Source organism: Tachysurus fulvidraco, chromosome 20 (genome assembly GCF_022655615.1).
Source record: "Tachysurus fulvidraco isolate hzauxx_2018 chromosome 20, HZAU_PFXX_2.0, whole genome shotgun sequence".
NCBI classification, from domain to species: Eukaryota; Metazoa; Chordata; class Actinopteri; order Siluriformes; family Bagridae; genus Tachysurus; species Tachysurus fulvidraco.
Genome location: NC_062537.1, coordinates 5,822,494 through 5,838,476, shown reverse-complemented (window position 1 = coordinate 5,838,476; position 15,983 = coordinate 5,822,494). Strand labels below are relative to the sequence as shown.

The window sequence follows — 15,983 nt, the reverse complement described above, 5'->3', positions numbered from 1 at the left end:
AGATCAGGAACAGTGGTACCCTCGCGAGTGCATAAGTGATGAGGTGTGAAGGATTTTCCCCCTAAACTGCTCTCTAATCGCAGCCTTTTTAATTTAGTGCTAGGGCTGTAATCGCCCTAGTGATTTCCTTCCTATTCATGCAGCCTATCCATTCAGCAATGAGAGAGGGAGTACAAACAGAGGAGTGAGTGCAAACGAGCTGCTAGTGTCCTGCCTCTGTTTCCTTATAACACTTAGCTTTTTATTAATACTACACAATCTACTGCATTATGATCTGATGTGTCCTGTAGGAAGTTATCTGCTGATGCGGAGGAATATTTGGACTAAAATAAATTTTAAAATAAAATAAGTTTTTTTCTCTCTCAGTCCCTTGCAGCAGAACAGAGAGGCCAAAAATAAAGAAATGCAGGCGGATGGTAAAGAATGCATCTAAATATACTTTGATAGTCTGAAAATATGTTCCAATATGTGAAGCCAAGTCTACTATAGACCCTAGGCTTTATTAAACTGTTAACATTTTTTAACTCACTTTGCTTAAAGTAGAAGGATGCGAGTAACAGATTGTAAGAATTGATATTTCAGTCATTTTATTATTATTATTATTATTATTATTATTATTATTATTATTATTAGAAGTAGTAACAGTAGTAGTATTAGTGTTAGTGTTACATATAAAATTATTTGACACTTTCGTTGCACCGAGTTATTTAGCAGCATAGCCTAGAACAGCAGTGAAGCTGGAAATGTCATTTGTGGCTTGTGTATGTAGGCTGTTAACTGAAGTGCGGTTTGACGAATTCTTTGCAGCACAAATAAAACGGATTTAAAACAGCAACGTGTCCCAAAACAGTTTTTCCTAAACTATCGGACTATCTTAAAAGGCGGCTATTTAGCTGTCTAGGTTTTTAAATTACCAGCCAACTAAATAGAAATCAATGCAAAAATGAAAAAACTATCACAGAATATATAAGATATTGTGTGTATTAGTATTTTCAATGGCACATTGAAGCCAATGGCACAATGGTGACAGAAGCACTTAGTATCCTGTAGACCCAAAGCAGAGCAAATAGTAACAGTATTAGGGACATTAATAGTAGTGACAGTAATAGAAGTGGCAGCAGTAGTAGTGAAAGTAGTTGTAGTGACAGATATAGTAGTAATATGCAGTAGTGATGACAGTAATAGTTGTGATAGTAATATAAACTGTTGAAGTAGTGACAGTAATAGTAGTGACAGTAATAGTAGTGACAGTAATAGTAGTGACAGAAATAGAAACAGTAGAAATGGTAACAGCAGTAGTAGTGACAGTGATATTAGTGACAGTAATAGTAGTGACAGTGATATTAGTGACAGTAATAGTAGTGACAGAAATACAAACAGCAATAGTAGTGACAGTAATAGTAGTGACAGTAATAGTAGTGACAGTAATAGTAGTGACAGTAATAGTAGTGACAGTACTAGTGACAGTAATAGTAGTGACAGTAATAGTAGTGACAGTACTAGTGACAGTAATAGTAGTGACAGTAATAGTAGTGACAGTACTAGTGACAGTAATAGTAGTGACAGTAATAGTAGTGACAGTAATAGTAGTGACAGAAATAGAAACAGTAATAGTAGTGACAGTAATAGTGACAGAAATAGAAACAGCAATAGTAGTGACAGTAATAGTAGTGACAGAAATAGAAACAGTAATAGTAGTGACATTAATAGTAGTGACAGTAGTAGTGACAGTAATCATAGTGACAGAAATAGAAACAGTAGAAGTGGTAACAGCAGTAGTAGTGACAGTAACAGTGACAGAAATAGAAACAGCTGTAGTAGTGACAGTACTAGTAGTGACATTAATAGCAGTGACAGTAATCATAGTGACAGAACTAGAAACAGTAGTAGTAGTGACAGTAATAATAGTGACATTAATAGTGGTGACATTCATAATAGTGACAGTAAACATAGTGACAGAAATAGAAACAGTAATAGTAGTGACAGAAGTAAGAGTAGTAAGAAATGACTAGAATAGCAGTAGTAAGAGTAGTAGTAACAGTAATAGAAACAGTACTAGTAATAAAAATGGTAGTAGTAGTAATAGTAGTTGTACTAAACACAGTAATAGAAAAAGTAGTAGTAATAACTTAAAGGAATGGCTCAGTCCAACCAAAAATGTTAATACAGCTTGTAATAAATAAACATGGTTCACACTCATGATTGAGCCAATTAATATTATGCAAATGAGATCATGCTAACTGCTTCCCATTTGTTGATTTTATTCATTCTCAGACTCATTAGTAGTTTTTGGTTGAATTGTCTCTTTAATGAAAACATGGCTATGCGTGTAAATAACATGTCTTATCTGTTTCCACTATCATCTTTTTTTTTAATCATCAAGAGACAAATCATGCTTTATTTATAGTTTTTAAGCAAATTCATTTCATCTCAGTTCTATCAGTTCTGATTAGCTGCAGATATATTCAAAATGAATCAGTAGATCTGTTCGGTTATTGTCAGCTTTGACATGCTAATTAAGCGAGTAATTCCAGCTCAGCAATCCGCACACATCTGCAGTTGTTAGCGTTTATTAGGTGTAAATGAAAGCATTTTGGTGGTGTAATGGGAGCAGATAAGAGCCAGTTAACCCAATACAACACAAAATACTCATCGTATCTGCTCTAATCAAAATGAAAGTGTTTTCCTTTTTCATTACAGCTAATCAGGCAAATTTATTTCCGTGTACGCTTGCTGCAGAATGACTTGCTTGTAATTATCTCTGATACTCTATCTATGTAGTATTTTCATCATGTGTGAAATTGTTTCTGTATTTCCTCATTGCATCTTAATGCTTTTTGAGCACGGCAACATGGCACATTCAAAAGCTACATGCATTTTCCAGATGCTGAGAGAGAAAGAGTGTGTGTGTGTGTGCGTAGATGTGTGTGTGAGTGAGTGTGCAAGTATGCTTGTGGGATTGTCATTGCCCTTCTATATGTGTGCATATAATTGTGGTGCAGATCATGTGTGTGTGTGTGTAATTATGATTCGGTTTGTCATTGCCCTTCTATATGTATGCATATGACTGCGGTGAAATGTGTGTGTGTGTGTGTCTGTGTGTCTGTGTCTGTGTGTGTAGTATGTCTAGATTAGTACACAGAGCAAAAGGAATGCACAAAGCTGTTGTGGCTGAAAACACGGAAGGATGTTTTTCTCTTCAAGGCACATTGAAACCACACACACACACAAACGGACACACACAGAAACGGGAGCCGTGTACATTTCTTCCCAGTATAGTCATCTTTTCCTCAATCGTCTTCTCCTTTTTCTTAGCTTACATTGGCGCCTGATACTTTGGGCGCAACCACCGTGTGCACCGTCAGCAGACACACAGACTCTCACAAACACAAACACACAGATATTAATCTGAGATGGTGGTATAACACTCACTAAGGTTCCCCACTGAGCCTTAATAGCATCTAGGACATTAGAGAGTAAGTACTAGATAATAAATTGCAGCTAACCTGAAAATTGATTTGCATTTATCTTTGCTCAAAACTATTTGTTTCTATCAAGGCTTTCAGTCTATTTTATAGTACGAGTAGAGCAGCGGCGGTCACATTTCAGTCACATTTAAGATAGTAAGTAAGGAAAAAAAATTTGGGTAAAACAAAACATCCCAAAGTGTTTGGTCCATCCATCCATGATTTTCTTTAATAAAGTATCTCAAGAACGGGTGGCTGACTGATTAAAGGATTTATAGAGTTATAACTTTAAGCGACTGCAAATGAATTGATTAGAATTCAGAACTGATCCAAAATCAAGGTCATATGTCTGAAATAGAAATTAGAAACAAGAAAGATCCGACTCGGTGGAAGCGGCATCTCTGTGCAGCTGAGTCTTTCTCTCACAAGCCTTTTCTTTATTCTTGCAGCTCCTGAATTAGCATGAAACCACAGGAAAGACTTTCCCATTTCAGAAAACTTTAATGAACACTCCTGTCTGTTACAGTGTGTTCACACTGGAGACTCCTTCTCAAATAAATGTCAGACAACAATAATCATAATAATCCACGAGGCCTTTATCTCAGCCACTGAGGAGATAACTTTCAGTGCTAATCCCAAGTCTGGAAAAAATGGGGGATGCATTTGCATCAAGTAGAGAATTTGGCGTATAACGTACTCCAAAATCAAATATGTGGATCAGATGATCCGCTGTGGTGACCCTGAACAGGGAGCTGTCTTTATCTTTATTAGCTTTTGCCAGCCCCAGAAACCATAGCAGCCATTAGCCTTATGTTCTTAATCTATTTTGTACACATTATTATGTTTGGGTGAATCTATGGATCATAATCACAAACAGTTTTCCATATTTCACACATATTACAGTTTACAGGGACAGGATGATGTATTATATATGTGAAACATAATATGTGCTGTTATATACCACAAGGCATAGAAATCTGTATGATTTTAATTCATTCAACATCAAGCGTCAGCCTACAGCAGTGTCTAAAATGCGTTTATTTGATATTGAAAGCAACCCTAAAGTTTTTTGGTTTTTTGCTGATGAAACAAGCGGAAAAGTAAGAAGTCATACAGTATGGATTATTAGATATGTTACAATACATTTATATGCATCAGGAAAACATGAATATTTATTATTATATATTGTTGAGCTTGTACAATACTTGTGCGTGTGCAGGATGTGATAGTCAATGTGTTAAAAAAAATAGATTTGGAGTTAAAAGTTGCAATGCAGCAGTGACTCAGCTCTGTCTTGGACTGTACTGACATGAGCTCTTTCTTTCTCTCCCCCTCTCTCTTTTCTCTCTTCTTTATCTCCATCTCTCTTGTCAGAGGTCCCCTCTTTTCTGACTGCAGCCGGCTGCATAATTGAAATGCTGACTAGCACATTAAGGCCCTGCTTCAGCCGTTTTGACTATAAAATTGATGTTGCTTGTAGGAAATGTGCAGACCTGAGGAAATCCAGCAACTCCCAGAGATTTACACAGGAGCGATAAGTGAAATCAGAGCTCCATCTGTATCACAGTGTATATTATGAAGGTTGTTAAAAAGCAGCGTCCGGTATGAAAGCGCAGGCATGATGACGCATTTTTTTTTTTCCGTTTCTCTTCGGCAGAGCGTGCTCCAGCAGTGAAACCGAGAGCGAGGCAGGGGATCTGCTGGACCAGCAGTTTGAGGAGCTCAACAACAAACTGAACTCGGTCACCGACCCTACTGGCTTCCTCAGAATGGTGTCCAGAAACAACCTCTTCAACAGGTTTGATAATAAACGAACATTAGTGAATTTTTATAGACATGGTCCCAGAAGTACCAATCTCTGACTACACTATGTGACATAAGCCTGGTATATGGTGACAGTGGTTAATGATCTGGGTTGTATATATCGTATGATCAGGGGTTCAAGCCCCAACACAGACAAGCTGCCACTGTTGGGCCCTTGAGCGAGGCCCTTAACTCTCCCTGCTCCAGGGTTGAAACCTTCAAAGTTGGGATATGCAAAGAAAGATTTTCACTCTGCTTTAATGTTTATGTGACGTTTATGTGAATTCTATGTCCCATGTTGTAGCTAGACATGAACTGACAGAGCGGTGTGGACATGCTTTTCAGTTAATGATAGCAACCCAAGCAAAGCAAACTGTGCTCTGTGAAAATATCTTAAACAGCTTCTACACTGACTTCCTACAGTGCATGTAATCTATTGAAACATCATTATGGCATTTAAACAGCATTTTTAAAAGAGGGCTGACCTAAAAATGCAGAATAGTATTAAAATATGCAGAGAAACTGTCAGGCCTTCAGTAGAGACGTACGCTTCCTGTAGCAATGCCATAATATCCTAAACATAACACTCAGCACACAACTGTCATCAGCACACAGTGTACAGCTAACAAACCGCACTAAACACCAGAAGGAAAAATGTCTACAGGCAACGCTAGATGAGTGATAACAAGAGCGCTTACCTGGCATATTGTTCTTGACAATCAAGCCGGGAAATTTACACCGAGGGATTCTGATGCAGTGAATCCTAGTTTACTTGTATATAGACTTTTTTTTTTTAGCAAAACCTGCTCTTTTTACAGTGAAACCTACTTGAACCATGGTAACTAATATAGCAAAGTGTATTTAGGTCAGCGTTTAGAAATCATCCTGATAATCATGTTAATTTGCCACCTCTGTAAATGTTCTGCTTAATCTACCTACTTTTAATTCAATGGTAACCTAATAAAACAGCACATTCTCACCACAGCAGTAAATAATCTTAATTAGAAGAATGAAGAAGCATGCTAAATATAACTACTCGAGGCCGGCCAAGAGACCACACGTCAGTCGTCTTCGGCTCGCCACGATCTTTGTGGCAAAGCCTCGAAAAGATTTTCAGCACTAATCAAAACCATAACATTACAAACCTTAACAAGATGCAAATGTGGAGTTATATAATGCCTGTAAATTTCAGGTTTCAGTATACTTCATCTTCTTGTGTTCAAATTAAAATAGCACAAGTATGTGTGATGCTTAGCTACAGTATGAGCCCAGCACTAGTAAGATGTACAAAAGCACAAAGCCTGGAGCTTAGGGAAGAAGAGGCGATTGTGTGGCTGCTGGTGGGAATTGCAGTACAAGCTGTGATGATTATTTTATAATGTCATGTCTATATATCATGTGGCATCTGGGAAAACCCTTCACATGCGGAATTTTGACATTTTCCACTATATGTTCTGAAGACTCCTTCAATTTTTTTCCTTTTTTTTTTTTTTTTCCTCCCCAAAAATCACACTTACTTTAACTAGACTTTTTAAAGTACTTATTAAACTGACCTGAAAAAAAAGCCTTGATTATGTTAAAAAGGAAATAAAAATATTTAAAATAAAATATTTTATTTATTTCAGGTTCAGTGTATTTATGGATTCTTAAAAAGTTAGTTTTGGCCGTTTGCCTAAATTGACTGGCACCTGATGGGTTTTCTCAGACAATACTATTTTTAATATTATCCTCAAATGGCATTCTGTGTTTTTGTTTGCTTTGACCTGGGTCAAAAACATGAATATCACACGAGAAATCCCGAGGCACCTTCGACACACCGCACGTTTGAGTCTATAGATAATTTGCAGTCTGCATGTTGATTTGGACCCCGTATTGTGTAGCTTTTAAACTCAATCTGAATATAGGATCAAGACATTCGTACAGCCTGTTAAAGTGTGTTAAAGTGCGTAAAGTGTGTTAAAACATAGGAGCTCTATACAGAGTTAAAGTGGCAAAAGCACAAACACCAGAAAAGTCTGAGCAGTTCAGAAGCACTTGTTTACTCCCTTGAGGTTGTTCAACTTATCCATGTAGTGACCGGGTGTTATTTTTAAATCACTTTGCATAAAAGCTTCATCCTAATACAGACCAAAACCCTAAGGGGAATGCAGATCTATTAAGATTTTCCTAATCTGTTTATCAGGCTTTTGTCTTACATTATGTGAAAAGATACTGTGATGAATCAGATTTAAGCGACCATCAGATTTACAGCATCGTGATGTAAATATGAACTGAGATTTATGGGTGTTAAGCCTCCAAAATGTATATTGTATACATACTTTAACTGTTGTTACTTTATTAGCTGGAATTTTCTTCAGAATTTAGTCCAGAGCGAGAAAACGTTTTTTTTTTTTTTTTAATTCCAGCACATCCGCACCAGGCCCTCAGGGTGTGATTTGATTTTTAAGCGCCGCTTCCTAAGAAAATAGAGAAGTGATCGATCGCTAAATCACTGCACAATTAGTAAACATTTGAGCTGCTAATAGGTGTAGGATGGTCCAGTGACGAAGCTCCCAGGCAAGGTTACTCATTAGGGAGTCACAGGTTTGTCGTTCAGCTGGTTAATGCACTTCCTCGTTGGTTTAAACAGTGCGAAATAGAGACTGAGAAAGAAAAACAAAAACTCTTAAAGCACTCACCAAATGCAGGAAACGTGAAAAAACATGCAAAGTTCTGCCTATAACATATTTTAATGAGGGAATCACTACTAATGTAATGAGTTGCTCGATTCCTCTCTGAGGCGTTATGAGCACTCTGGCTTCATTAGCGTGGGGTGACATCCACAATCGATACCTGCCCTCACTCTGTCAGACGGAGGAAGCTGCCATTGATCATACTTAATCTATCCGGAAGTGAGTCAAACTATTGTGGTCGCTAGTCACCGATCGATAATCCAATTATTTTCCTAGTTAATCAGCTGCATACAAACCATATGCATACATTAAGCGTTAAAACTTTATTGACCAACATATATGTATTTGCACCGTAATACACACTTTAGCCAAAATATGATGGTGACAACAGCATATATATCTCCTAGAGCTGAGAGCCTGTGCACTGATGCTGTGTCACTCTTATGACCACCATAAAAAAGGCTTCCTTCCTGCATAGATGCACAGTGCCACCTAGTGTCTGTTCTGTATAGTGTTGCGTCCATAGCAGCCTTTCTGTACTGCTTTTCTGATCCTCACTGTTCTGTGTGTGATCCCTTGCCTCAGGAGCTGCCAGAGTATGACGAGTCTGTTCAGTAACACGGTGTCTCCAGTAAAAGACGGAAGTTCCTCCCTCTCCCGCCGCTCCAGCACTCTAAGCAAGCCTCCCCTACGTGCCCTCTATGACCTTCTCATCGCTCCTATGGAGGGGGTAAGGCACGGCAGAACGCGTCATTTTTATTTTCATTTCAATTTATTTCTTTCAATTTCAGTGCATGTTTTAGAAGATGACCGGTGCAACCTTGTGGAGTTTCATATGTTTTTGTCTGTCGCTTTTCTCTTCCCCTCCTTCTCAGGGTCTGATGCACTCCAGTGGGCCGGTGGGCCGGCATAGGCAGCTGGTGCTGGTTCTCGAAGGCGAGCTCTATCTCATCCCGTTTGCTCTGCTAAAAGGAAGCTCCTCTAACGAGTATTTGTACGAGCGCTTCAGCCTTATAGCCATGCCCTCCATCGGCAGCCTGGGGGCCAACGCCAAGGTCAGCATGATGTCTTTTCACTCTGTCTGTCATGCGAAGTGCAACACTTTTAGAACACGACAAGCCACTAAGTTCTATACATTTCACACTTTTCTTTAGCTTTATTGTTTGGTGTTTGTCAGGTTAGGATGGATTTCTTAGTGAATGCGCCTCATGTCCATTATGTTCCGAATATTTAGATGCAGCTGAATATATATTTGGGAGAGAGAAGTAAAATAATCTTTTTTTTTTTTATTATTTCTTTATCACCATCACCATGCTTGTTAAATATTACCCAATCATGTTCTAGAATACTTTTCAAAGCTTTTAAGGCTTACACATGGATAAGTCAGTGATAATTATTTATTCAATCGTTTTCATTCATGAAAACAATGCTTGCTCTCAATCTCTCTCTCTCTCTCTCTCCCTCCCTCCCTCCCTCCATCTCTTTCTCTCTCTTGCTCGCTTCCTCAGGTTCATCCTCGGCGTGCCGGCCCAGCCCTGTGCCCTGGAGGCAGCTCTGCAGCAGTGGTAGGAAACCCTCGCCTGCCCACCTCAGTGATGGAGCGCTGGCTGTGGGGTCCGATGCCTTCTGCTGAGGAGGAGGCCCACATGGTGGCTGAGCTACTGGGCTGTCAGCCTCTAACCGGTCCGGGTGCCATCAAGCAGCGCGTCATGAGCGCCTTGAGCCAGGCTGAGTGTGCACACTTCGCCACACATGTCTCCTGGAAGCTGGCAGCTCTGGTGCTAGCACCCAATCAGGACATGGGCCCTGGGCATGGTTCTACCACTTCGGGCGGGGCATCTGGTGGCACTGAAGGCAGCATGAAGTCGAGCTACAGTATTAAAGACGACGCCAGTGACGCTGAGAGCGTGTGTGACAGCCCACCGCTGCAGGAGTTTCTGCTAACAGCTGCAGACATCCTGGACCTCCGGCTGCCTGTCAAACTAGTCGTGTTGGGGTCAGTCTGTCTCTGATTTCAAGGATGCTTTATATTTACTTACAAAATATATTGATCTATTCCTTTATTAAGTTTATCCACTTTATTACCCAACTTAGCGTTTTCTCTTAATCGTATTAGTATGTTTCAAGTAAATGTGTTTTCCATGCTTTTCCTAATACAGGAAAAGATTACAATTTTTCGCTGTAATCACCCATACGCTACATACACAGTTTGTGTTAAACTGGCCATGCCCTGCTTCCCATTTTCTCAGTAGAGTTACAGACAATTTACCTTTGCTTTGAGCTGTATCAGCTAACGGCCTTACTCTGAGGCTAATCCTAATGGTGATAACGCTGTGCTGCTGTGTTTTCTGCTGTCCAGGTCTTACCAGGAATCAGACAGTAAGGTGACAGCAGACGGAGTGGTGGGACTCACACGGGCCTTCTTAGCCGCAGGCGCTCAGTGTGTGCTGGTGTCTTTGTGGCCTGTGCCTGTAGCCGCCTCCAAAATGTTCGTCCACGCTTTCTACACAGCCCTGCTGAACGGAACAAAAGCCAGCGCTGCCCTCGCCGATGCCATGAAAACGCTTCAGGGCAGCAAGCAATTCTCTCATCCTTCCAACTGGGCAGGTTAGGCCAGGATTTTAAACAAACAGTGCCACATCAATGATCATTTTTAAAGCTGATTTTATAGCTCATCTTTTTGCATGTTATCCTAGGCTTCATGCTGATTGGCAGTGATGTGAAGCTGAACAGTCCCTCGTCTCTGATTAGCCAAGCCCTGGCTGAGATCCTGCAGTATCCAGACAAAGCCAGAGATGCCCTGAGGGTCCTGCTGCATCTTGTGAGAGACGCACATCATAGCGTTAGAATGTGCTGTGAATCATAATATCACAGCTTGAACATTATAGCCACGAGAACTGTTTATTTTTGTTCCTTCTGAGCTGCACGAGTCAAAGTATAGCTGTTTATTTCAAAACTCCAGTTCTGATTGAAGTCATGCTTGATCATTCAATTAAAAGAATCTCCCAGCAACAGAAATTACAACATCCATACAAACTGTAAATTAGTGAACATTATGAATTTTAAAGATTTTTCTCTTCACCCCCAGGTTGAGAAATCACTGCAGCGTATTCAGAGCGGTCAGCGTAACTCCATGTACACGTCTCAGCAGAGCGTGGAGAACAAGGTGGGGGGCGTCCCAGGCTGGCAGGCTCTGCTCAGTGCTGTGGGATTTAGGTTGGATTCGGGCGGTGCCGGCCTTCCCGCTGCTGTTTTCTTTCCCATGGCAGATCCTGGAGACCGACTCCAACAGTGTAGCGCCACCCTGCAGTCGCTGCTAGGTACACAAATACATTATAGACTTTAATCATCCACAACGAGTCAACTAAAGTCTACGTATTAAGCATCGATGTTGACTAGAGTGCTGTTGCATTTACATTTACATTTACATGACACGTGTGACTTACAGAAGTGCTTTGTTGTCTTTATCCAAAACCTATAGTCAAAAGATCTAACTAAGCGTCTTAGAATAAAACAAGGCCCAACATGGCTCTCTGGGAGTCTTAAGATTAGACCTTGCAACCATCCCATCTGGTCATTAATACAGAACTGAAGTCACTACGCTACCCCTGACCACATCATCACGTCATTGTATGACAGGGAAGAAAAATTAGTTAGTTTGACTTGGAATTGATGTGGATTTTTCCTATTCTAAAAATGGCTTCCACAAGCATCAGCATTTTCCTGAAGATGTTAATTCCCATAAATTACATAGGATGTGCCATCATCTGCTCACATCAAGTCATATTGATAATAAAAACACATTTGTGCAGTGAGGATTTACTCAGGAAAAAAAAAATCTATAAATGGAAAAACTGGACAAAAGTAACGGACAAGCATCAGATCAATAAAGATAAGGAAATATGTAGAACAGAATTACACAACAAATCTCCAAGCACTAATTAGACACTGACTGGACTACATTATTGCTACATCACAGACTTAATTATTAACTGACACTCATCTGAAGTCATTTTATATGTATATAATATATATATATAATATAAATGTATTTTATATGTAATATGCTGAATGCATATTACAAATATGTTTGTAACTTTAATACGTTTGGATATTTGCATCTCAGTCACCTGACCCTTTGTGGCGAAAAAGCCACAGGGAGGACAGAAATCACAATGCGCTCTGGTCCTGTGTATCCTCAGGTCTGCCCCCTCCTGCTCTCCAGGCCCTGTGTAAACTCATTACAGCTTCTGAGACCGGCGAGCAGCTCATCAGCAGGGTGAGACGTTTTACACAGTATACATGGCTTCATATATTTAAAGCTTAAACTTATTCATCCTGAGCAGTATTTTCAGAGGCCTGCATGCATATTGTGCAGTTACTAATGCTTGCGTCACATGCCATTAAATCCTGTCTTCTTCTCTTTTCCTTAACCTGCCATTTGAAGGCTGTTAAAAATGTAGTTGGAATGGTAAGTGCTTTCCATAATCGCACTCAGCTCACTTGACCTGCTTTTCTAAACATACCTAATAATAAAGCTAGTCCTGTCTTAAATTTGTCTTCTCTTTTCTGATCAGTTATGATGAGGTTAATGAAAACCTCTTCTAAACATACATTTGCTGCAAATCTTTCTCGGCAGCTTCACCAGGTTCTGGTCCAACTGCAGTCTGGAGAAAAGGAGCAGGATTTCTCACTGGCCCCTATCCAGGTGTCCATCAGTGTGCAGCTCTGGAGGCTGCCTGGCTGTCATGAATTCTTGGCTGCTCTGGGTAAGTGCTAAAGCAGACTCAACATGCTGTCTGAAGTATGTGAGGTTATGCTGTTGGAGATTTATCAGGTTACATTCTCTATCGTTTGTTGCATTCCAAGTATGGAATTTAAAATCTCTCTTGTCTTTTTCCCCCAAATGCTTTATCTCTTTGTTTTTCTCTGTCTCTGCTAGGATTTGACCTGTGTGAGGTAGGTCAGGAGGAGGTGGTGCTAAAGACTGGGAAACAAGCAAACCGCCGCACTATGCACTTTGCCCTGCAGTCTCTGCTGGCTCTGTTTGGTAAGACTAATCATCTGCTTATTTATCTGTCTGATACGCCTGTGTATCTCAGTGATTGTGTATTGCAAGCAAACAGCTACATAGAAATGTCTGCTTCTAATTATTTTTAGATTCCACTGAGCTTCCTAAGCGTCTGAGCTTGGACAGTTCCTCATCCCTGGAGTCTCTGGCTTCAGCTCAGTCTGTGTGCCAGCAGATGCCTGTGGGCTACGCCAATCCTCCCTTCTCTCCTCCATGCCCTGACAGCCTAGCATCAGACGCCATCTCTGTCTACAGCCTGAGCTCCATTGCCTCGTCCATGAGCTTCCTGCCACGGCCCGACGGAGCATCAGATGTCACCGGACAGCGTCCACGCCATGCTAGCCTGTTCACCCCACAGCGGCACTCAGCTGTGCCACGTAGTCGCTCTTCGCCGCATGGTGCGGCCCGTGGACATGATGATGATGAGTACCAAGGCTTTAGCATCATCAGCAGTGAACCTCTAGGCACCCATTGTGACACACTCCCCCGACCAGCTGGGCATCAGCGTGGCACTGGCCGTGGGGGAGCAGGTAGAGGGTACGTGGCATCAGTGTCATCCAGAGGCAGCGTCAGCACCCCAACATCACCTGTGAAGACCGCTAGCCTTATACCCAGTGCTAATTCACCCTTCCAGAAGACAGGCAAAGCGGGCAACTCAGACACTGGAGAGTCAGACCAGTCCAGTACAGAGACAGACAGCACAGTGAAATCGCAGGAGGAGCACCCACCTGCACCTGCCGCACCTCTCGACCCACAGGAGCTGGCGCAAAAGATCCTAGAGGAGACACAGAGCCACATGCGAGCAGTGGAGACACTCCAGAGGGGCAGCATTTCAGGGCCTGGTGATGTCCCAACACCTACTGGAGGCTCTGCCTTCCGCTGCTCAGAGACCAGTGCTTTCAGTCGGCCCAGTAGCAGAGCTAGCATCAAATCACAGAAGCTCCAGAAGATCAGCTCGGGTTATAACAGTCCTGCCATGTCAGAGACGTCGCTGAAGGACAGCAGTCAGCCATCGCCCACCTCTGACAGCCTTCATGCCCAGTTCAAGCTTAAATACCCCAGCTCTCCTTACAGTGGGCACATCTCGCCCAGCTCAGGCCACCAGTCACCTGCAGGCAGTGCACCTTCCCCCGCCCTGTCTTATTCCTCCACCGGTTCCACGCGTTCCAGCCCAGGTGACCTCGATCGCCTCAAATTAGCTGCCATCGATGAGAAAGTGCAAGCCATCCACAATCTAAAGACATTTTGGGCCAGTGCTGCACAGCAGCAGCAGTCTGGACCAATGAGGGCCTTCCATGGTGGAGCAAAATTGAGTGCTTCCCAAAGGGATGTACTAGGCCTTCTTAATCTGTCCCCCCGCCATGGCAAAGGTCACAACCTGCCCAGTCATGAATTTCAAGAAATGGGACTTCAGTCGATGGAGCCCAGCTCTAAAAACCCACCCAATGGCCATCGGAAGATGGAGCCAAAAAGAGTTGCCCCCTCTCCCACGGCTTCCACAGGAAGTAGCCCTGGTTCCCATACCATCAGACTGCCCACAGGGAATGGGTATAAATTTCTTTCCCCTGGGAGATTCTTTCCCTCATCTAAATGCTGAAATTTCCTTCTACTTAAGTTTTTTTTTTCCTGAAATGGTAGAAGTGGAATATTTGGATGCTTGCCATTCTTTTGGAAACAGTAGAAAGGATAAAGCAAGGTTATGTCCCAGATACAAGCCTCCATTTTGTCCACTGTGTCAGACTGACCAGAGAGCATATAATCCTTATGCTTCCACCTACACTGTAAAAGAATCATTGATATATGCAGACTGACTCGAGAACTGATGTGTCAGGATAAAAAAGGAAAAGATTATACCAAAATGGTATTAGTACAACAGACGCTTGCTGTTTGTGTTAGTGAAGGACCACATGGCTTTGACTGGTTTGTTTCATTTGATATTTGTTTTTCATTTTTAATATAATTATTGTTATTGTTATAATTATGGATTGTAATTGTTATTACAGTTATTTTTTGTAAATTAAAACAAGTGTTTTGCAATCAGTATTATACATTTTTATATTATTAAAGAGACACACCATGCACAAAAAAAAAGATGGACAAACATTTTCATATTTTTATTGAAATGGTAAAAAGAAAAATGCATCTGACCTGACATCTACAGTATGTGAATTGAGTGTCAGTATTAAAGCATGGGTTCTCTTGCTCTTCAGTGATTCAATGTCTTTTTAACAAAACAAAAAAAAAGGATTTTGCATATGTTCTCATCCAAAAATATTGCAGTCATTTCTCAGTAAAAAAAAAACAAAAAAACGTCTCAATAAAAGGGTTTAATTTACTTGCTTGGAGTTTTCTCTTTTTTTCTTTCTTTCTTTTTTTTGGCTCATGCTTATTCACTCAGGTTGATGCTCTTAAAATAAAAAAGGTCTGTTTTCAAAGGAAACTACACCCCTGAATTACTGAATGTAGTCCATCATTCTCTGTGCTCATTTTGTCAGTCATCATCTACCCTGTACTAAAAGAACCACCCGAGGATTAAAACCGACCCAGCATTATTTGGTGTGCTGCCTGCAGGGGATAATTCACTGTGTAGCAGTTGTGAGCACTGAGACGGAATACCGCATGGCACAATTCTTTTACCACATTAAAAAGAGAAATGAACCTTCACTTTGTACAGATATCTGAGATTTACTCTCAATGGTCACTTTAATAGGAATATTTGTGTACACATGTTGATCCAATCAGCCAATGTATAAATGTAGATCAAGAGCTTCAATTAATATTCACATTATCAGAATGAGGGGAGAAATATAATCGCATTGATTAACCGTTATGATTAACCATGACAGAAAAGCTGGTTTAAGGAATTCAGAAACTGATTTTCTGGGATTTTCATGCACAAGAGTCTTGAATTTACACAAAATGGCAGTAAATGCAAAAAGATATCCAGTAAGCAACAGTTGCTGGCAGAAA

The 15,983-nt window shown here is 40.9% G+C and overlaps 1 protein-coding gene across 4 annotated transcripts in view; it reads left to right on the top strand.

Moving 5' to 3' along the window:
* Nucleotides 1–15,348, top strand: part of ttc28 (tetratricopeptide repeat domain 28) — a 177,171-nt gene extending 161,823 nt beyond the window's left edge. For 3 of the 4 annotated variants that reach the window (XM_027139633.2, XM_027139635.2, XM_027139636.2), the window contains 12 exons: nt 5,125–5,265; nt 8,528–8,672; nt 8,818–8,997; nt 9,451–9,938; nt 10,302–10,549; nt 10,639–10,763; nt 11,031–11,262; nt 12,145–12,221; nt 12,390–12,413; nt 12,582–12,711; nt 12,885–12,992; nt 13,103–15,348. In XM_027139633.2, the coding sequence (XP_026995434.1) occupies nt 5,125–5,265; nt 8,528–8,672; nt 8,818–8,997; nt 9,451–9,938; nt 10,302–10,549; nt 10,639–10,763; nt 11,031–11,262; nt 12,145–12,221; nt 12,390–12,413; nt 12,582–12,711; nt 12,885–12,992; nt 13,103–14,610 (3,406 nt within the window). In that variant the 3' untranslated portion in view covers nt 14,611–15,348. The remainder of the gene's footprint in view (nt 1–5,124; nt 5,266–8,527; nt 8,673–8,817; nt 8,998–9,450; nt 9,939–10,301; nt 10,550–10,638; nt 10,764–11,030; nt 11,263–12,144; nt 12,222–12,389; nt 12,414–12,581; nt 12,712–12,884; nt 12,993–13,102) is intronic. The other variant, XM_027139634.2, reaches the window with a different exon arrangement.
* Nucleotides 15,349–15,983: the final 635 nt, after the last annotated feature.